This window comes from Watersipora subatra, chromosome 1, assembly GCF_963576615.1.
Source record: "Watersipora subatra chromosome 1, tzWatSuba1.1, whole genome shotgun sequence".
Lineage (NCBI taxonomy): Eukaryota > Metazoa > Bryozoa > Gymnolaemata > Cheilostomatida > Watersiporidae > Watersipora > Watersipora subatra.
Window position 1 is genome coordinate 46,561,158 of NC_088708.1, and position 23,052 is coordinate 46,584,209.

The following is a 23,052-nucleotide window of genomic DNA, read 5'->3' on the forward strand; positions in this document are numbered from 1 at the left end:
GGCAGTATGGGGAGGATATAAGGGAGGGTAATGAAAGGTGGAGGCTCATCTTCACATCAATACATGTAAGTGTACACATTTATACAACACCTATAGGCCTATTACTTGCAATCTAAAATAACTTATTTACAACAACATTTCATTACACTTTCTCATCGCTGTTTGACTTTTATTATGAAGATACGTAGTTAAAAAATCTGCTTTATTATTTTTTGCTTATATATTTTATTGAATTTTGTTTTTATTGTAAATTTTAATCAATGATTGAATAATTGAATTTTAACCAAAACTAATCTTAAAACTATCAATGATATGAACACTCTCCATAAAAAATGGGGGAATAATATTATTGATACTATAATGCTTGGCAATTTTTATTCATACTTCTTTTTGTGTGTGGTGAATTTTCCAATATTTGGTTTGTATTGGCAACAAATTTTAGAGTGATCGAGACTGGCATTATGCTTGTCAAAGATCTTACTCCTACCTTGCATGATTAATAGTCAAACATAACATAGTTGCCATCCTTTCTATCAGATAACATTCTGCATTTTTGCTGAGTTAAACACTGAAATAATATATATGCCTGTTCGTTTGTTGTAGATACTGCAACAATGTCAATCTCTACCCAATTTTACTTGTTGCAATACAAGAGCTGGAAGCTTCAATTCCGGAAGAAGCTCGTTACAGCATTTGAGTTTCTTATTCCTGTCTTTTTGTGTTTTGTGATGGTGATGCTCAGATCAATTGTCGTTGTGACGGAATTTCCTGATCCAACTTACTTTCCATCTTTCTCAATCGATCAACTTCCAGGTCAACTTGGATTCCTTAATGTAGCTTACACCCCTAAATCTACATACACTGATCTGATTATGCAACGCTCGCAGCAGTACCTTCGTCCACCTTTTCCACCACTTCCTCCATGTAAGTGACATATATTATAGGGAATGTGAAAATATTACTATTACTGACTCGAGTATTCTTTACTTTTAAATTCAATAGTAGGTAACACTTTTTGTTGGTAAGACATTGCTCCAATTTTGTCTTCTTAAACTTTTAAGGGCTTACTTTGTTACACACTTAGTTTAAATTTGATTTATATAACTTGTTAGATGATTTCATCGCATCTGACCAAGTTAATCCATGTTCACGAACATGGAACAGTCAATTCCATGTTCATGATCAATGTTTTAGATTTTTTGTTTTAAATAAGGAATGTTTAAAGTTTTGATGTTATATCTTATGCCATTTAAATTTTGTTGTTGATTATCATAGGAATATATTGTGCACTTAAAGTTTTTATAATCACCAATGCGACAGTGTTTTTAATGGCGTATCTCTGTTTTAGTTAAAGGAGTTGATTCGGAGAAGGAGCTTGTTGACTTGATGGTTTTCAATAATGACACCGTCAACAATGAAATTGTCTATCTTGCTGCTGTAGTGTTTGACAATCCTGAAGCTTACAATTCAAGCATACCCAACAATATTTCATTTACCATTAGGTAAGAACTGTCATAAAAAGCAACATAGTTTTGAAAGGATGCATTTTGTTACAAGTGGTTAGCGTTTTAGTCCTGACTTATTTTGGAAGCTATGCGTTAAAATACTGTTCCAAGTAAATTGTTTTTACTCTCAAATAAACTTATTTTACTATTGGATTACTTATTGTCAGAAACGATGTAAAACTAAAGATATTTTGCTAAAAAAAGTGAAAGCACAAAGTAGTTGATAGAATTTCTTTTTTGTATAGATTGCACCAATTGTTAATTATATAACTAGCCTACTAAAATTGATCAGAAGCAATCAGCATTCATCAGGTCACAATGATGTAATAGCTGGTTACAATGCTGGCCTTTTAACTATATGCCAGCACTAGCAGCGTAAAGACAGCATGGCAATTGGATAATTTACATGTATGTTGTTGGTATCATCAAAAATTGTGACCATGGTTAATTCGCCAACTGTCAATGTATGCTAACATCAATGCATATTGGAATGTTATAGGGGTAAATACAACCTGAGGACTGCCGATTCTGTTGGCAGTGAATGGAATACGAACCAAGTCTATCCTTCACTAGTCTTTCCTGGTCCTAGTGGGGACAATTTCTCTAGTATCCCTAGTATGAATTATGTTGTACAACTGCTTTAATGCTTCTTGTTTCTTGTCCTAATTTAACATTGCTTATTCTCCTTTGAACTTCACTGCTCTCCAGCACACATCTCTAAACTTGTTTGTTGTTAGACTTGCTAGGAGCCATTTTTTGCAAGACCCTTTAGTGATGCAGGTTTAATTATCGTAGTAGTTATTTAATAATATCGATATCAAGTTTCAACTATATCGACATCAAGTTTAACTATATCGATATCAAGTTTCAACTGTATCAACATTAAGTTAAACTATATCAACATCATCTTTAACTGTATCAATATCAAGGTTAACTATATCAACATTCAGTTTATCTATACAAACATCAAGTTTAACTATATCATAATCGCTTATAACTATATAAACATCAAGTGTAACCATATCAACATCGAGTTTAACTATATCAACATCAAGTGTAACTATATCATCATTGAGCTCAACTGTATCAACGTCAAGTATAACTATATTAACATTAAGTTTAACTATATCAACATCAGACTTAACTATACTGACACAGGTTTTTTGACGTATATATCATCGTCAGGTTTTGTTATACATGTATCAACATCAGGTTTACCATTACCTTAACTATATACTGTACAATAATTATAGGTTAACTATTTAAGGTTTCATTGTAACTGCTCCAACCTGTTTGATAGCACCGCTTTATAACTTTGTTTTGCATGTTGTTTATTTACTGAGTTCATTGTTATGCCTTCTAACCATCATTAATAAAGTTGTATCCGTTCACATTTTTGTTTTACTCTTAAAATTATCCATGCTAGAAGAATTTCCGAATGTATTTTTATTTCTTTTGATTTGTACCAATACTGACTAAACATAACCAAAAATCAATCACAAAATCTCTTTTGCAGTTTTTTACCCCAAATGCAAATTTGTTGAGTGATTGATGATTGTTGCATACAAATAAACTAAATTCATAGATGAAATCCATTTCCACTTCAGCAGATGGTGCTACAACCTTCAAAAGTCACAAAGATGACACTTAACAATTGGTTTTAGATTACTATGACGAGGGGTTCCTCCAAATTCAGCATGCCATCCAAATGAGTGTCATAGACATTCTCAACCCTAGCGCAAATATCTCTGAGTATGACACGGTGATGGAGCAGTTCCCTTACCCACCCTACACGGACGACCTCTTCTTGCTTATCATTCAGCTCAACTTTTCTTTTTTCATCCTCCTTTGCTTCATCTTCTTTGCCCTCAACATTCCCAAGGAGGTGACACTTGAAAAGGAGAAGAAACTCAAGGTATACATATATTTCCATTAACTCCGCTGCTAGTTATAACAATGAATAGGAATGCCATTGAATGAACTTAATGTTTATGTAAGAATCAACTACATGGAGTGATTAGACTTAAACTTGGGAAAGTAATAGATTCGTAAAACTATCACCTTGAGTATACCATGAGTTGGCACAAACAACGGGCCAATATATGTATATGTATACTGATCACGCGTTTTGCCTATGGTATATGTCTGACCATGTAACCTTGAAGAAGTAAGCTTCTACTATGTGACTTCGACGCTAGAAAGTGCACCAAGCAACTGAAAGGTTGTTAGTTGATAGAATTGTTCAAACCTTGTACTGACAAACCTTGAACAATTGTCAGTACTACACCTTGTACTGACAATTGTTCAAACCTTGCACCGATTGTTCAGGTAACCACAATCAACTGTCAATGATAGTCAACTTGTCGACTGTATATATATGACAACTCACAATGCAGATGTCACCATCGGCTGTCTCGATGTACCTGTCGACTGTGTGTATATGACAGCTCACAATGCAGATGTTACCATCAGCTGTCTCGATATACCTGTCGACTGTGTGGATGTGACAGCTTATCGTGCAGATGCCACCATCGACTGTGTTGATATACCTGTTGGCTGTGTGTATATGACAGCTCACCATGCAGATGTCACCATCGGCTGTCTCGATGTACCTGTCGATTGTATATCTATATATATTTCTCCAAGTGTGTCTGTCATTCCGGCTGTAGATATAGCTATAGCGCATACTGATTATTTTACCGATGCGGCCAAGCGTTACGATGCCCCTGTTAAGAAATATTTTTCATAATGTTCAACTACTATATCTGGGGTCAAGGCCAATTCTTCTCGCGAGGAGAATTAAATGGTCTCCGTGGGAAAAGCCTCGACATTATCTCCCCGTTCGGTCATACAAAAACAGTGCGTTATCTCATTTTTACATTTGTACCGGTATCAAGAGGTACCACTATCGCCGTATTCAAAGTTTTGATGGATAGCTTCTGGTGGAACAGTAACCCTTTTTATAGACACAAACACACACTTCTATGCAAGAATTGTTATTATTAATTCAACATATTGACTATTTTTATTTTGTTTTCTCAGTTCGTATTAATTGTATGATTACCGAATCATCTTTTATTGTAATCGTAGCAAAACCAACTTAATTTAGCTATTACTTGCTAATTATTTCACATTTACATCTAAATCTTTTTGTAGTCGTTTTATTTTTTTAATTTATTTGACCTACACGAAACATTTTCCTCATGATATGAAGTTTAAATGTTGTTTAGCAAAGTTTGAAAACCTTTACAGTTGTTTTATTTTCTCTCTCAATTTATTTCAATTACACAAAACACTTTTCTCATAATATGTAGTTTGAAAGTTAGAATGGCAAATGTTGTTATATGTTAAATACAAATCAATTTTTTGTCCAAAGACTTTTTTATTATTCTGGCAACGCCGGGTGGCACAGTTAGTATATATATATATATATATATAGACGTATATACCTACATATATATACATATATATATACTTATACATATATATATATATATATATGACAGTCATTTGTAATTATACAATAGGACTTACTCGACAATAATCATTATATGTAGATGCAGTTTCTCTTGCTGTAGGAATCGATGAGGATGATGGGCATGGCCAACTGGCTTCAGTGGACCTCTGCCTTCTTTAAGTATTTCCTGTTCCTACTTGTTGTGACATTCCTCATGTCCTTCCTCCTCTGCCCTCCATTCAACGTAAATATCTAAATGTATTTTAAAAATATCCAATTTTAATCTTTCTCAAATGATCTTTTTAATAGGTTCTAGTTTTTTTGGAAATTTAAAATGTTCGAATTTTAAATCTGCAGTTCAAATACAGCACAACTGAAGGCTTCACACTTTGGTGCTGATGTCATCATTCAGATGGTGGAAAATATGGATGATGAAAACACAGCAATTTATTCAAGGTGCTCTCAGGCGCTTGTAGCTTCCCTTTTATTTAGGCTGAGCTAAAACATTCTTTTCTTTTTAAAATGCTTTCACACATTTTTCCAAGCAAGTGTTCACTTGCTAGAATGTTAGGTAAGTATTTATTATATGTTATATGAAATCATCTATAGTTCAGAGTATGCTTGCATTTTCTTTTGTTTCAAGTTATTTTCTGACTCAAAATTAGCATTTACTTGTGTTTTATTATAATAAGTACATTAAACCAAAAAATTTTCCCCAAATAATGCGCCTGAATATTCTGGCCCCAAAACTACGGTAGATGAAATGTTAATCCGGCATCTGCATAATAGGGATTTAAATACAAAAGAGAATCTCCAAATGATATATCAGTAGACACTTTCCAATTGAGCAGTTCTGTTGTCGGTTGCATTGAATATGTGTAACAATATGCACCTGCCCCAGAGGATGCCAGTAGCAGTTAGTTATAGCCTGACCAGCAATCTTCACGGTAATAGGTGACATGTGTGTTCACAGCCATATGTAGCCATATTCACAGCCGTATATCTCCATAGCCACGGAATATCGATAATAGGAGTCATGTATGTCCATGGCCACGGTTGGATGTTGAGAAAATATTGCATCACACAGGGTTCGAACCCACAACATCTAGCTCAGCAACTTGTGCAACTGGTGCACTCCCATCTACACCAATCCATCACCTAGCTGAATTTTGGAATAATTTTGTAGATATGCCAAGACTTGTTATAATACCCTGCTATGCATGTTAAGATCTGTCATGTTGACTGCGTCAGCTTGTTTACGTGTCAGACATGAATCGTTCATGATTTGCAAGTTTATGCTCTACGACAAGAGCTTTACACACAGACTTCATTGTCAAAACCTACATAGTCACTAAGGATTTTAAATGCCACACTAGTGTTGCGTTGAATGTATTTTCTTACACTGTTTGAACCAAGTATGTGACTAGGTGCAACGGACTAACATTCTGATGTTCCGTTATGTCTCAGCTGTGCATCCTTAACACTGTTGTACGGTTGTATTTTTAAAGGCTTCCGCCAAGTTCACAGTCCTGCCAAACTCCAACTTTCTTATTATCTGGCTCTTTTTCCTTCTCTACGCCACCTGCATCATCTGCTTCTGCTTTAACGTCAGCGTCATCTTCAACAAAGGTCAGTCATCTTTATATCATGCTGTTTGAAATGAACTCAGATTACATCATGTTAGTAGACGCCTTTGAGTGACACCTTTTGTCCTTAGAATATAATATTATAGAGAAGCCAGCCTCTTGATACTCGCGCTGTCAATGGATGTATGTATTGTTCACAGAGGTCAGCGTATAGGACGGGTTGTATTGATCTATACATTGTAATCTCTCTATTGCTGGTGAAAACTCGTTAAATGCTTGGCAACAATACATACATTGGCCTGTTGTTTGTGTCAACTCATGATGTAATGGAGGCCATAGTTTTACGGATCTACTACTCTCCCAATTCATATATAGTCACCCCATGTAGTTGATTCTTACATAAGCATTAAGTTCATTCAATGGCATTTATATTCATTGTTATAGCTAGCAATAGTTTTACGGATCTATTACTCTCCCAATTCATATATAGTCACCCCATGTTGTTGATTCTTACAAAAGCATTAAGTTCATTCAATGGCATTTATATACATTGTTATAGCTAGCAATAGTTTTACGGATCTATTACTCTCCCAATTCATATATAGTCACCCCATGTTGTTGATTCTTACAAAAGCATTAAGTTCATTCAATGGCATTTATATACATTGTTATAGCTTGTTATAATTTTTTGTTCCTTTGATTGCTCATAGCTTTGTGGTTTTGTTTATGTATGTTCTATCATTTACATGAAGGTTTGAAGACTGCCCTCTGTCTTTCTCATCCCAGTATCTGTGTCTAACTCATCTTCAGAAAATATGCATCACGAAAACTTAGAATCATATTAGCCTATTGGTTCATGGCATTCCATAGGATCAAAAGTTTTTAATCGGCTCATTCTAGGTGTCGATGAGAACTAAAGTAACAAATGTAACGGCCATCTGCCATGGTCGGTCGCATAAATTACAAAAACTTGCGCTATTTCTAGCATTTTCTTCTATAACAAATTTTTTAAAACTAAAATTGGAATCATCATATTTATTGGTTTGCGAGCATCTTGCTACTTTTTGATGATGTTTCAGATCCAACTTTCTTCTGTGAAAAGTATTTTCTCTATAAGCTTTAATTAGCAATAGAGAGAGGTTGCAATGTATAGATCAATATTACCCTTTCTATACGCTGACCTGCGCTGCCAATAATACGTCTATTGACAGTATTTGCTCGGCATGGTTAGTCTTTAAAACTGCATTACAGCAATTCTAAAGGCTCTATTTTGGTTGCTGTAATTCTGTTTATGTCAGCACTTGTACCGATCTAGTAATGTGTCAACCTTTTGCCTGTATGTCAGTCCCTGAACAGGTTTCACCTATTCTGACGAAGCATTATCTTAAAGATCAACTTACAAAAATTTTAGGTAGATTTTATCAAAAAAGTATTAGTATTTTTCTATCATTTGTGATTGTTTTTTATGTTTGAGATGATCTGATTGTCAGGATGTTTCATGATTAAAATTGACAAAACTTGATTGCAGTTAAAACACTCTGAAGAAAGATACTTGCCAAAACGATGTCATTAGCTGCCTGTCTCTGTTATTATTGATATCAGCTATTGTGTTCAAGTTGGAGTGTTATGCGTCTCTATAATTCTGTCAGTCGCTTTGCCTAAGTGCAACTATTAGACGCCATAATCACACTTAGGTTTGAATCTGAGTATTCCAAGAAATGATCGCATTCAAACTATTATATCTCTGTACTAAATGGGTTTAGGAGACAAAAATTACATCAAATTGAAGTTTGATGTCGTAGCTTTATATTAATATTATTTTCATTTGCATCACTTCAATGGTGTAAGTTCACCTTAAGTAGTTCCGGTGGCTTGTATGAAGTACTCCGGCACTCACTTGAGTCCTTCTGCTGATCTTTTAGCCAATGCTGCCGCTGCTGCTGGAGGGATTATATTCTTTCTCAGTTACATTCCCTTCTCATTTGTGTCACCGAGATACGACACTATGGGCAGAGGTGCCAAGATGTTATGTAGTCTCAACTTGAACTTGGCAATGCCATTGGGCATGATCGTCATTGGGCGATTTGAAGGAACAGGTAGGTCGCTAGACATCACGCCTTCTTTAAACCTCAGTTTATTGGCAAGACTTAGTTCACATCTATGCAAGTAATTGTATCACCGCTATATTGTAAAGGTTAGTTCACACTATATCGCCGAAGGTTGATATAGTGCCGTAGGTCGTGTTGTCCTCTCTCTGATTATTTGTCAACTATTTGCACCGTAAACCGAAGGCATCGTCGAAGCAATGAGAATACGTCGGGAAAGATTGTATCTATCAAACTTTTCTGATAGTTCGCCGAGCATCCATGACAGCCTGTGCAATGCGCACCACTTCGGTGATAGTGATTGGCCATCGGTGAATTGCTTGATCTATATTTTCTTTTACGACAGTTGCTGCGGGACTCGTATTTCATCGTTTTCGCGACTGCATTGTATAATTAGAACACTATGCCGCACACTATTTGCTGATGTGTTAACTACACAAAATATTATGGGATTAACACCGACATACTGTAATATAGTGTGAACCTGCCTTCAGGGTCACAGTGTGTTTACGTCATCAGCCACACTCTCATGAGGGGCTGAACGAGACCATCACACAAAATAATCACAACAAGTAAATACCTTCTCATTTGCTCTTCTTTTTCTTCATTCAACAAATCAACTGACTCGACCAGCCAATGACAGAAACTGTGAACCGTAATAATATGAATTACTTCATTTTTATGTATTATTTAAAAATTATAATTTATGAACCGGTACACCGTCTTAAGGTAAAAATATCACGCATGTCACCTGGCTCATTGTTTATGCTCAGCTATTGGCTAAGAGCTTAACTGCTCTACTTTTTCATTAAACCATGTGTCCTTTACCCCTTCCTCACTGTCATTTACTAATAGGTGTCTGTGTGGTGTGTGGTCAGCTACAATGTCACACAGTAAAGGCCTTGCGCTGTTCCCTCACTGTCATGTAATAACAGGTGTCTGTGTGGGGTGTGGTCAGCTACAATGTCACACAGTGAAGACCTTGCGCTGTTCCCTCACTGTCATGTAATAACAGGTGTCTGTGTGGGGTGTGGTCAGCTACAATGTCACATGGTGAAGGCCTTGTGGTGAAGGCCTGTTCCCTCACTGTCATATACTAACAGGTGTCTGTGTGGTTTGTGGTCAGTTACAATGTCACATAGTGAAGGCCTTGCGCTGTTCTCTCACTGTCATTTAATAACAGGTGTCTGTGTGGTGTGTGGTCAGCCAGTCTGTCACACGGTGAAGGCCTTGCGCTGTTCATTATTTGAGTAGCCTATAGATGATGGAGTTGTAGTACAGAATACTCATCTTTAAATAGCAAAATTGATTGTGGAGTATTGATCAAAGTCTTGTCTTTTAAATTACACCAAAGAAAATATTTGCTTTTCCTCTATAGGATAAAACAATCGGCTTTTTCTTTTCATAATTATTGATTTCATTGATACAGAGAACGTTCTTTTAACATCATAGTTTGTTTCTTGTTTATAGATGGTGTGCAGTGGAATAATCTGAACCAGCCGGTATCAGTCGATGATAATCTCTCTCTCGGAGACATTCTCATGATGCTGTTTTTCGACTCGATTATTCACCTTGTGCTCATGTGGTATATCGAGGCCGTCTTCCCCGGTAACTACGGCATTCCCCAACCACCGTACTTCTTTGTGCTCGTGAGTTCCTTTCACTCTCCCGGTCATATGACAAGCATTGAACAACTGCCTTACTCTCCCGAGCATATGACAAGCACTGCACAACTGCTTCACATCTATTGTAAATATTGCATGAACTGAATTAATGCTATCAGAAGGAAGTTAAAGTTTTTGAAAATGGTCATTGAACAATTCTATACGCTTTCATCAGTGCATGCGCTTTTGTTGATAACCAGCGAGCTGATATTACATTAACTAAAATAGAGTCTCTATTGTTCATAGGCTGCTCCATAATAATGGCTGCCAGGAAAGCAACAAGATCTGCAGTTTATTCTAGATTAGTAGTTAGTAGATCTTGATTATAACCGGTCTCTGATGACTACGATTATTATGAGTTGATGGGTCAAAGGATGGGCAACTCCTTATCTCATCAGTACGCTGTTCTTTTAACAATGATCCTCGATAAGTGAGATGGCTGGAGCATTATCTGGCCCCCATCTATCACTCCTCTGAGTATACGCTTTATAAGTCAACTTTCTTCATTCACTATATATAGTCTGATGACATCTTGAACGTGTTTTAATATTAGTGTTTATTATACCCTTTCTTTTTAACTGAGAGTAAGAATTATCTACAGTCAAATCTTTACATTGAAAGTGAATTCTCTCAGAGATCTGCACTGCAGGTCTAAAGCCATTGATATCCCTTAGTAAATACTTCAGGTAATTACCCATGGCCTTAAAACAAATGCTTTAATAAAAATTAAGTTATGTGGAATAACTAAATTTCAATCATACCTCGACAAACTAGCTTAATGTGTTCTGAGACTGAGCTCAATGTGCTCGTATGTCAATGCAGTATTTCCTATATAAAGTAAATAAATACAAAATAATCGGTTCTTATACTACCACCGAGAACACCACCTAAAAACAAGATATTACGATGGAAAAATGAGCTTTTAATTGTTGTAATTAAGTACCTACACTCACAATGTGAAACCATTACCTATGATCTGCAATAAATTGTAACATGACTATGTACAGTACTGTATGGAGTTTTTACCTGCGAGACAGACATAGTGGCTAACAGCAGTGTGAGAGAGACTTGACAGCAATGCATTCAGTACACTAGACTTTTGTGACGCTACGTAATAGAAACTTTGAATTTAACTTAAATTAATTTAACTTAAATTAATTTAACTCACTAAACACACACTTAGAGCTAAGTTTAATCTTTTACTAAACTTAACTTTAATGTTGTCATCATTTTTATTGTTTGTTATTTGTTTTTGGCTTGACACTTTTTGCCTCACTCTAACTTTTAACCAACCTTATTAAAACTTTTTAAACTAATGTGACGACAAAGACCGATTGTTGCTGTTCTCGGAAACATCCTCTTGCATACTTAGCCATTTTATGACTATCGAGAACTGGCTCATATGTTCATATCTCAAGGGTTTCTTGTATCTCAAGGCAGTAACTCACTCGAAATATATTCTCGTATCTCGATTTTCTCATATGTCGAGGTATGACTGTAACAAACTAAAAATGAATAAAAAGAGGTTTTTATTGTGAATCTAGTTTCAAGAAAATCAGAAGTAGAGACTCAGTGGTGCTTGGGTTCAGAGGTTAAAGGGTTGATAGTGATACGCACCGTAACTTACTCCAAACCTGTTTGAGTTTAGTAACCTAGCTTATAGCTATTTTATTCTTTTTATGGTTTTTATGTTGTCATTCTGATTTTCACCAACCTTTTCACTGTATCTTTAAGAAGCTCAACATTGTACGCTGAGAATTACGTGTATAGTCAAATATTTGCTTAAGTTTTACCACAATTTCTATCTTCTCTTGGAAACTTCTTGAGAATAAGGTTTTTGCCTTTGTCAACAGCCTTCGTACTGGTGTGGAACGAGACCAAATGCGGCGCTAAATGTGAACAACTCTCGTGTGAGTGTCAGCGAGAAAAAGGGCGTGAAGAAAAGTGAGTACTTTGAAGAGGAGCCTGTCGACAGCACGGCAGGAATATCTATCAAGGGGCTGACAAAGAAGTTCAAATCTAAGGGCAAGAACAAGGTAAGATTGTGCATCCTAGCTAAGTTTACTTTTGGGCAGAAGGCTTCGAAATTCCACAGCTTAATGATGGATTTACACAACATTTTAGTAGATTTTATCAGAAAATATCGATATTTTTCTATCATTTGCGATTGTTTTTGATGCTTGAGGTGATCTGACTGCCAGGATGTTTCAAGATTAAAATCAATGAAACTTGATGGCGGTTAAAACAGTCAGATCAAATGAAAGTGCGATTATCATGTCTGTAGTTGCAAAGAGACTGACAGAATAGAGACGCGTAACGCTGCACCTTGAATACAATAGCCAATATATCTATGATAGCAATGATAGCAACTAGTGATGCTATTTTGGCACTTTTTTTTTCTGAGCGTTATAAAACCATGATCAAGTTTTGTCAATTTTAATCCTGAAACATCCTGGCAGTCAGATCACCTCAAACACTGAAAACAATGGCAAATGATAAAAAAATACGGATACTTTCTGATAAAATTTACTAATATTTTGCATAAGTTCATCTTTGTTACTAGTTTGGAGTTGACGCTTGAAAGCTGAGGCTAACGCATTTCTTAGCACTTTCTCTCTTTTGCGTAATTGTGATTTGTTGTCATAGGTTTTCCAACACTATGTAACCAGTACTAGTTGGCTCTACTAAACTGCCTGTAATGAAGGTGTATTAATGTGTTTAGTGCAGATCCTTAGCAGGGTATAGCCTTTGCTCTATAGGTTATAAGCCATGTGAATGCTCCGCATGCATTGCCATCGGCTTTTACTATCATGTTTCTAAATGTTTCTTCATTCACCCGTTTATATAATTCCACGTGAGGAAGGGTTCAAACACTTCTGAGGTTGCTAGTTAAATGCATAGAGAAGGCAACTCCCTTGCTCAATAAAATTGCTACTTAAAATTGAACTGAGTACCGCTGAGGCACGAGAATTATTTCTTCCTATCTATCGTACCAAAATAATTGACCTGCTGAGGCTATAATTGTGGAAATGTTGACCGTGTCAAGGGCAGACTACTGTTTTCTAACCTTTTCTATAATAAGAGCTGTTTCTGTCCGTCTGTCCGAAGCCACGTTCAAAGTGAGGAAAAAGGATCACTTTTAACAGGATTCCAACTCTTGACTTTCATGTTGGTTGACCCAACACTATATCAACTGTGCCAATCAACCACCTTCATGTATTTGTAATCATTGTGCATTTACTTATTACACCGAACTGCCAGGGTACTAGTATGCATAATATACATATTGTTTAACTTTGTTGAACAACTTGTTTAACAAGGTAAATATAGAGTTCGGCCTCAGAGGTTACTTAAGGCGATAGTTAGTCACGGATAGTTTCTATGGTGTTTAGCATAATCACCATAGAAATCACCATCAACCAATCTAAATCTACTGCTAACTATAGGAATAAGACTTGCAGGACAAGTTGCTCGAGTTGTTCTTTAACATGGCGGTGTTTGCAGGTGGCAGTCGACAACCTCTCTCTCAACATGTATGATGGACAGATTACGGCCCTTCTAGGACACAATGGAGCAGGAAAGACAACTACCATGTTTATGCTTACTGGTAAGAATTCTTTTGACAACACTTTAAGTTACAAGGGGTAACTGCTGCTGGTGTCACTTTAAGTTACAAGAGGTAACTTCTGTTGGTATCACTTTAAGTTACAAGAGGTAACCGCTGCAGGTATCACTTTAAGTTACAAGAGGTAACTGCTGCTGGTATCACTTTAAGTTACAAGAGGTAACTGCTGCTGGTATCACTTTAAGCTACAAGAGGTAACTGCTGCTGATATCACTTGAAGTTACAAGAGGTAACTGCTGCTGGTATCACTTTAAGTTACAAGAGGTAACTGCTGCTGGTATCACTTGAAGTTACAAAAGGTAACTGCTGCTGGTACCTCTTTAAGTTACAAGAGGTAACTGCTGCTGGTACCACTTTAAGTTACAAGAGGTAACTGCTGCTGGTACCACTTTAAGTTACAAGAGGTAACTGCTGCTGGCAACGGAACAGCATACTAGACTTTTTTGTAAAGTAAACATCTTGTTTTTCGAAGTGGACCTGAACTCGTCATAAATGAAAGTTATGAAAGTTTCTAATCTGAAGATGTCTAAGGCCTTGAGGTAGATTATTTTGATCCCTCCGTTTGTGATCAGTTCTAATCCTCCTTCTGCAGGGTTCATGCCTCCAACTAGTGGAACAGCGCTGGTCAATGGTTATGACATAAGAACGGATATCAGCAGCGTCAGGTCGAGTCTTGGACTTTGTCCCCAACACGACATACTGTTTGACAACCTAACAGTTGAGGAACATCTCTACTTCTTTGCTAAGGTAGGATTTCAGTCTACCGGTAATATCTAACCGAACTCTGTCGTTTTGATAATTTTGGATAGAGAAGTACATCAGTCAGTGTCATATACTGATGCATGGACATGGTAAGCAATGGTTACAAGTTATTTACTAGTCTAAAGCTAAATTAGACATTAGTTGAAAATTTTCTGCTTACACATTTAACATCCAGTTCATTCACACATCTTTCAGCACTCTACCTAGTAACCGGTTGTAACCAGTTGTAACCAGACGTAACGACATCATACTGGATTGATACAAGTAATGCAATAGCCCAATTCCAAACATTTTCACTTTAGTACCATGACTGCATGAAATATTAGTAAATACACGATATCTCTCAAGCCTTACTAAAGTATCTATTTTTGTTATCATAACTAGAAATTCCCCTGTCATACAGCCCCCCCCCCCCCCCCCCGACCAAAGTGATATTGGAAAAAAGAAAGGTTACTGATGGTTAAGAAATGCAATATTAGCAGTCAAATGGCACTGCAGTGCAATAGGAGAACTGCAATGGTAGCTGTAATGTACTGGGTGTGGGTGTTATTATGTACAACAAACAGCAATAATGAAAGGAAAGGATTATATGTTTATATCTCTCCCCCTGCAATAGGAGAAATGCAATATTAGAAGTAAAATGCACTGATATTATTAAAATAACCATTATTATTAATATAGTAATACAGTAATAATAAAAAACCAATGCACAATTTTGTTTACATTTCAAAACGTCATAGCTTACAATATCAAGAAGTTGTGATATTCATATAGATTTTTAGAAAATCTATTTAACAAAACTATTTAGAAAAAATAATAACAGTAACATATTGCCCAGCGTCGGTCACTATATACTTCGATCTTGTAAATTCGAATGCTTATTTTTATAATTAAATCTTATAAAATCGAATAATTATTCTTATAATTAAATCTTATAAAATCGAACAATATTCTTATAATTAAATATTATAATAATCTCATAAGAATCGTTAAAAAAAATATAATTGTTATTTCCTTTACTTTCACTGCTTTGGACATCAGTTGGAATACCAAAGTACTCATAAGTGTCCAAAATGTCAGTTACTTTGAAATCGGCAAAAAAGATACGATTACTTTTCAGTACTTTTACGTTAATTACAGAAGCTTTCGGCAATTGGACAATGCTATAAACTGGTGAAATGCGCACGTTTTTTTCGTGAAATGCGCACAACTTAATAGTTCTAATCTCTGTCGCTCGGCATTTCGTTTGCCGGTCTTAATTTTGATAAAAATAAGGTTTGGCAAGTTTTAAAAACGATTTTAGGCCGAATTAATCTGTCTATTTATGTATAATCCGATCAGATGGGAAAGGTTTAGGAAATTTTCTACAAATAATAAAGACTTGGCAACATATTTAAATAGGTTTATATGTGCTTTGAATCGTTATTATACTTGAACGACTCCATTGAAAAATGGTTAAATTTGTTGATGAGATTTCGGTACAAGGGTTTGCGATGGCTGTTGATGAATAATTTTCATGATTTGTGTGCACATATGCATTTATCATAAATCCCCCAAACAATCGCTTCTCTTGTGTTTGGTCATGGGATAACATGACACAAAACAGGGCTGAGAGTACAATACATTAGATGACAAAGTTATAAATATAGAACACGAATTAAATAACATAGTTGGAACTATAGAAAAACTTTAGATAACAAAGTTATGGCTCTAGACAGTTGCTTGATGACAGAGTTGTGACTATAGACAAATATTAGATGACAGAGTTGTTATTATAGATATATATTATTATATCTTAGATTGCAGAGTTTTGACTAAAGACATATTTTAGATGAAAAGTTGTGACTGTTTCAGCTCAAGCGTTGCCCTCCAGAAAAAATAGATGAGCAGATTGACTACTACATTAAGACTCTTGGCATCGAGGAGAAAAGAAATGCGTTCTCCCACACACTCTCTGGTGGTCAGAAACGAAAACTCTCTGTTGGCATTGCATTGATCGGAGACAGCAAGGTATGTTTCTGTGTACATTAGAGACAGTACTGTGATGAACATTCATATATCATATCTCCCCTCATAAAAAAAATGTCATATCTTCGTTATATCTTCTGTTACTCCTTATCTGGTACTGTGTTAGCCTGCATTCACATTCTCTGTTCCTTAACTCCAAATACAGTCAATGTTGTAATCGCATTAGCTGTCATTCATGGTCATTCATGTCACAATAGTTATGAGAATATTACTAGCAGGTTGTCTGACTTTAATCTATCAAACCAAAATCATCTACTGTCAGTGCCAATGCAGAATATTTCTGAAGCTGCTATCAACTCAAAATATTCAATTTTTCGTTCATTGTATCTATACTTCCACATGTTGCTAAATATACTAGCTAATGGTTTCATGTATCTCATTTAATAACTTTGTGTGAGACTTCTAACGTTTAGTAGAAGTCATGGTTATTCCTTCTTTCTATATTGATGTTTATTCATTATATTTTATAGATACATATTTTATGTTGATAGCTGTTCCATTTACCACTCTTTTTTATGTTGTACATGGTTGTTCGAAGTTGTTCTTTCTAATTTGTAGTTTTTCTATAACTTATAGATAATTAATTTATTCCATAGATAGTCATACTGGATGAGCCAACATCAGGAATGGACCCATCAGCGAGGAGACACATGTGGGACGTGCTGCAGGCTCAGAGGGCTGGTAGAACTATGATACTTTCTACACATTTCATGGATGAAGCTGACCACCTCGGTGACAGGATAGCTATTCTTGCTGACGGAGTTGTCCAGTGCTGCGGCAGCTCCCTTTTTCTGAAGAAAAAATATGGTGAGACTTCATGGTTGCATGTATTTTTTGTATTGTATCAGTTACACAACGTTCTTACATTGTTAAACCTTTTAGTAATGCCTATTCCCCTTTCATAAGGTATATCTCTAATAAGTTGATCGATTGTCTTATTTCAGGTGCCGGCTATCACATGGTCATGACAAAAGCGGACAACTGTAATGTAGAAAATGTTCAGGCCCTCCTGACCAAGCATGTTCCTGAGGCTAAACTTGAGAGTAAGAACCTTAACGCTGTACCTTAAGACCCCGTGCACCCCATAATATATAGGGCTGCATAGAGCTCTCTACTTTTTAAATATCCAACAGAAGTTTAAAGTTGAAAATCCTCAGTGTAGCTTATGGTAGTACTGAGAGTCCCTTGACGACATCAAGTACAAAATGTGTCTAAACTCGGCTTGCAGACAATATGGCTGCCCAACAGCTTTACCTTCACAGGAGTTTCTTAGGAAGTTGTTGCGCTCACTTGAGGCACTCAATGGTGTCTTATTACTTGACAGAGTATTAAGTTGTTCTCTAGTGGATTGGCTTTTAGAAGTTAATCTGCTTCAAGGTTTCATAGTTTCGTGAAAAGTTTATCTTAATTAGTGACCCAATTTTTATTTTAGAGTTTAGCGTAATTAGTGACAATAAAAATTTTTATTGTCTTGTCTTAACATAGAATATATATGCATCTACTTTACTCTCTCCCTCTGCTTCATATGTCTTTAATGGTTTAATAATGCAAACCAACTATTGTGAAAGTTCAACTAGCTGTCACGTTATCACATCACAGAGTTGTGATTGCAATACATAACAATAAAAACCCTTCATTGACTCATATTGAACATCGTATTACCACACACAAAGTTGAGCAACTGCTCCACTACTTTCTCAGCATGAAATGTCCTATTTTAGCTAGTCAACAATTATGAAAACTGCGGTGTTTCTCAAGGGATTCACTCATATGAACTTTTGCTTAGGCAGCTGTAAGAGTCAGCAATGCCTCTTCATACATTGTGAGAAACTGTGTCCAGAGAGGGTAGTTTTTAGTTTATTTGTAGCGCTAAATTGAAAGCTAAAAATAGTTGCTTTTTAGAAAGTGCGAAAACCTTTTATCACACATCCATTAAAATCTTCTGTCACACATTCACTAAGCCCTCACTTCAAGCCATAATCCTTCCGCCTCTAGGTAATGTTGGTGCCGAATTATCCTACATCTTGCCTGACGACAAAGTCTCCGCGTTTCCTCAGATGTTCGCCGAATTGGAAAACACCAAAGAGTCACTGGGAATTCTGGGATTTGGAGCTTCCGTTACTACCATGGAGGAAGTCTTTATGAAGTAAGTTGACTTCATCTAGCTTATATGTATCACCGGACTAAGTACTGCCTATATGCGATGGCATACGACAAATACGACCCTTTTTTAGCGATTCTATATTCTGCTCACAGTAGACAGTTGTGACAGGCAAAATATTGCAACAGTAGAAAATAAGCTCTGACATTGTGATAGTGCTGCCTTCGGCTGACCCTTGAGAGTCAATGCTTCCTTTATACAGGGTTGGTGAGGGTCAGATGACAGCGGAGGATGAAGATGGCATAGAGACCATTGAAGGTACAAGACTTGCAAATATTGGCAAGGATAATAACCGCATATCAACAGTTGACCTATCAGCATTGACATGTGATATTAAAGGTATTTCCTGTTCTGTGCCACTTAGTATTCGTTCTCTTTTGTGCTATAGCTTGTCCACTGTTATGCTTGTAGCTGGAGGTGTTATTAAGGAGGGTAAGATCGCTATTCATTTATGTTGGCTTCTCAGTTGTTATTATCTTGTGCTGTCTACTTTGGTTTGTATATTTTACCTGTTTTACCTGTTTTAGCTTCAGTATTGTCAGAATTCTGTGGAAGAATTCAATCTTTTGTTGTAAAGGTGCCAAACTTTAGCATTTTTGTGTTAGCAGCAACCATTTGTAAGGCTGTAGATACCTTTGTTTTGATGTAAGTCAGTTAACCCCAAATTCCTATTGGTTGATGTTAGTTAGATTTTCTCACACTTTGCAAACCGCAAAACAGTATGTATAAATTTTACTGGCATTAGCAAATCATCTAGAAGAGTGATCTTTCTCATTACATGCCAACAACAAAAATGAGAAAACAAATTTCAGGAATTATTGGGTAAGTTGAACAAAAGTGTTTTAAAAGTTGGTAATCTAATAGATGAGTCAGGAAAGTGAATTGTTGGCTTTAGTAGCAGAAAGTTCATAAACTGAGGTAAGCAAATGAAAACCTACTTAACTGAAAAGTCAGCTGTAAAAATTTGTGTTTATATAACGATTCCTTGTATCGCCTTGTAAAAGAGTAGAAAACTCTTGTGACTAGCTGGTATATGTAGCTATTGACCTTTAGTGCTGACTCGTATCTGCCGTAGTTGTACACGACGTAAAGAAGAACACCGGCGTAACTCTCTTTAACCAGCAGTTCAAGGCCATGATCCTCAAAAGAATTCTCTACACGCTGAGGAATAAACTTCTCACCTTATCACAGCTTCTCCTACCTCTCATCTTCACAGCTCTCACCGTCGTCATTCTCAAGACAGCGCCTCAAAATGATGGTCTCGCTGACAAACGACCTCTCGACCTTCAGATGTTTGCCGAGACTCAGGTGCATTGCTAAGTTTTATTCACAGCAAACCTTTTGTCATAAAACGTCATGTCTATTGTGTCTTTGTCCGTGAACAACTCAATCAATTACCATTGATGAGTCGTTACAAGTGATGCCCCACCCTCTCCCTCTCTACCCACTCCTTTCCCCCCTTTAACCCCTCCCCTCTAACCCTCCCCTCCTCAAGTGTTACAAGATGTAAGACTCAGGGAGGGTGGGGACATCACAACGTGGTGTCCTGTGAAGAAAAAAATTGTTTCACTTGCTTTTGGCACGCAGTCAGCTATATAGCTTGCTCCAGAATGGTTGAACCAGAAATGATCTGCCTCATTTTTTAAAAAGGCTGTTGATGCCTGTTCTCTTCACATTATAAAATGGTTTTTGAAGGTCTACAAGATATTTAATGATTGTCATAATGATATTCTAATATAATATAAGATATTCTACTCGTAGCTGATACACTATGGGCTAAAAATACTCATAAAAACTGTAATAGAATTACGGTGAAGTGTTCGCGATAAGCAAGTCGGTTAGACTTTGTAGACAGTAGATAGACTGAGGATGCAACATGGAGACTGAGATATTTATAAACAGTTATTTTTGGTTATAGTCGGTTTTGCTCTGTAAACAACTTACACTGTACTAGTATATATACATGTATAGTATATATAAATCTGTGTTTGTTTTCTATTTGTTTCCTTCCCTATGTCCAGTTATAGTCCCTCCCTATGTCCAGTTTGTCTGTTTGTTATACCCTGTGTCCAGTTATAGCATTTAAAATCTAGCAATGAAAAATGCATATTGCACTGGATTTGATCTCAGGACCTCCAGATCTCGGGGCGTCGATTAGGATGAATTGGATGATGGCTTATTCATTACACTACATTTTACTGTATTCTGGTATTTTGTTTTGCATATTGGTTTTGCTCAAAGCTGTTAAACATGTTGCTCAATCTATATATATAAATCTAGGTGTTTGTTCGTTTGTCTGTTGTATGTCCAATTTATAGCGATTGGTTAAAATACGCACGCTTGCGCCGCTTGAACTACTAGAAGCAAACTACTAGAAGCACGCTTGAACTACTAGAAGAAAAATGCATGCCCATGCTTTCCCGAAAACAACGCTTGCAGCTCGATGCGCTGTCAGAGATGATGATGTGTAATGACTAATGATTATAAGCACAATTATTCCAAGCTGTTGGAAGGTGGCTGCATGGTTTGGTGGTAGTGTACTTGGCTTATCATCTGTGCATCAGAATGTATGGGGTTGATTCTCATAAGGTGCAATCATTTTTCTTACACCCAAACGAAAGGACAGACATGGCTCTTATTATAGTAAATATTAAAATATTAGCTCAAGTTAATAGCTTAAGTTACTAAAATTCATTGGGTAAAGAATTGTGGTTGCCATGTAGCCAATAGCAACAACATTACCTGCCACTGTTTATAGGCTATTTTAAATCTTGCCACTATGATATTCTTATTCTTTTGTATTCATCGCGTATTAGGATATCAGACAGATATTTAAGAATGTAGTTATACAACCATGTACATATTTTCTTGCCGGGCCATTTCTTGCTCATCTCAGGCTGCCACACAAAAGCAAGGAAAAGTTGAGATATTTGTTTGCAGATTTCGATATAATCATTTTAAATACCACTACTATCACAGCTATTTTACTTTATTTGTACTGTTTGCAGTCACTGTATAGCACAGACCCATCGTCGCCCTTCAACAACACTGTCCCCCAAGCTCTCCAGCGGTATTTTGATACGCTTGAGTTTTCCAATCTCAGCAGAGTCGATGACCCGAGGGATGAGATTCTCGCTATCGCAAACGCTAGTCTCCGGGTCAGTCTCTAAGCTGTTAATAACAGAATACTAATGACCTATTCTCTGAAATATATCTTGCCAATTGTAAGACTTAATTCGATAAGAGTTAGTTTCCAACTCTTAAGGAAGTTATAGTAATTTAATCTATGGAGGCCTAGAAAGTGAATGCATTTACCAAAAAAAATTGTGTTTTTGTCTGCCTTCCTCATATTTTTACTCGATCTTATTTATTTTTAGTGACGCCAATATATGAAACGGTTGAGCTTTATAACCACTCCCATATAATAAAAATCCATTTTACATATACATGCCACTTCATCAGATGATCTAGTAATACTGAATGTGTGTCATTCAACGCATTTCATGTGAAAACATATATTATATCATGTGAAGACATTTCATTTCAAATGAAAGCTTAACATCCATGTTTTGTCGGTTTCCTGCTGCTTATAAACTCTCATGAAAACCTGTTAGCAGTTTAACACAATATCTCTAACATAAAAGTATAACAGATTTAGTCCAGCTCGGCACTAATATGCCTAATAATCCTTTGCAGGTTTACAACTATGATACCATCATGGCAGCAGACTACAACCTAACGAGGAATAATGGGTCAGCTATATCGCTGATCTTTAACCCGACACCGTATCATGCCTCCGCCGTGGCTCTTCTTTATTCCGACCAGGCTCTTCTGCAACGCTTCGTCAATGATAGCTATGTTTTCACTGTCGCAAATCACCCACTGCCCCAGTCATCTCAGGCAGAAATACAGTCTGAAGCCAATGATGTCTTTAGCGGTGATTCCTTTTCTTATGCGGCTAACATGATGTTTGGTTTCGCTTTCCTTTCAGCGAGCTTTTCTTTCTTCCTTATTACAGAAAGAAGCAGGTTAGTGTACTGGGAATTACTGTTGTTTTTTGCAGGAGCCTAAGCTAACCTGATGCACTAGGGTATCATAGTGCACTACAGAATGTAACTTATATTTCCAGATGTTCCCACATGTGTGTAACGGTTCGCTT

General features: G+C 36.5%; 2 protein-coding genes across 2 annotated transcripts in view; both read left to right on the top strand.

The window, feature by feature from the left end:
• LOC137410588 (phospholipid-transporting ATPase ABCA3-like) overlaps positions 1-23,052 on the top strand; it is a 77,962-nt gene that overhangs the window by 43,560 nt on the left and 11,350 nt on the right. The gene's annotated exons all lie outside the window — the stretch shown is intronic.
• Positions 1-23,052, top strand: part of LOC137385323 (phospholipid-transporting ATPase ABCA3-like) — a 33,584-nt gene that overhangs the window by 7,435 nt on the left and 3,097 nt on the right. The window contains exons 5-24 of the mRNA XM_068071772.1: positions 743-924; positions 1,349-1,502; positions 2,005-2,120; positions 3,170-3,420; positions 5,084-5,206; positions 6,471-6,591; positions 8,471-8,644; positions 10,124-10,302; positions 12,171-12,353; positions 13,822-13,924; positions 14,535-14,689; positions 16,559-16,714; positions 17,329-17,539; positions 17,677-17,775; positions 18,728-18,878; positions 19,096-19,151; positions 19,305-19,325; positions 19,969-20,201; positions 21,902-22,051; positions 22,590-22,921. Coding sequence (XP_067927873.1) covers positions 743-924; positions 1,349-1,502; positions 2,005-2,120; positions 3,170-3,420; positions 5,084-5,206; positions 6,471-6,591; positions 8,471-8,644; positions 10,124-10,302; positions 12,171-12,353; positions 13,822-13,924; positions 14,535-14,689; positions 16,559-16,714; positions 17,329-17,539; positions 17,677-17,775; positions 18,728-18,878; positions 19,096-19,151; positions 19,305-19,325; positions 19,969-20,201; positions 21,902-22,051; positions 22,590-22,921 — 3,150 coding nt within the window. The remainder of the gene's footprint in view (positions 1-742; positions 925-1,348; positions 1,503-2,004; positions 2,121-3,169; positions 3,421-5,083; positions 5,207-6,470; positions 6,592-8,470; positions 8,645-10,123; positions 10,303-12,170; positions 12,354-13,821; positions 13,925-14,534; positions 14,690-16,558; positions 16,715-17,328; positions 17,540-17,676; positions 17,776-18,727; positions 18,879-19,095; positions 19,152-19,304; positions 19,326-19,968; positions 20,202-21,901; positions 22,052-22,589; positions 22,922-23,052) is intronic.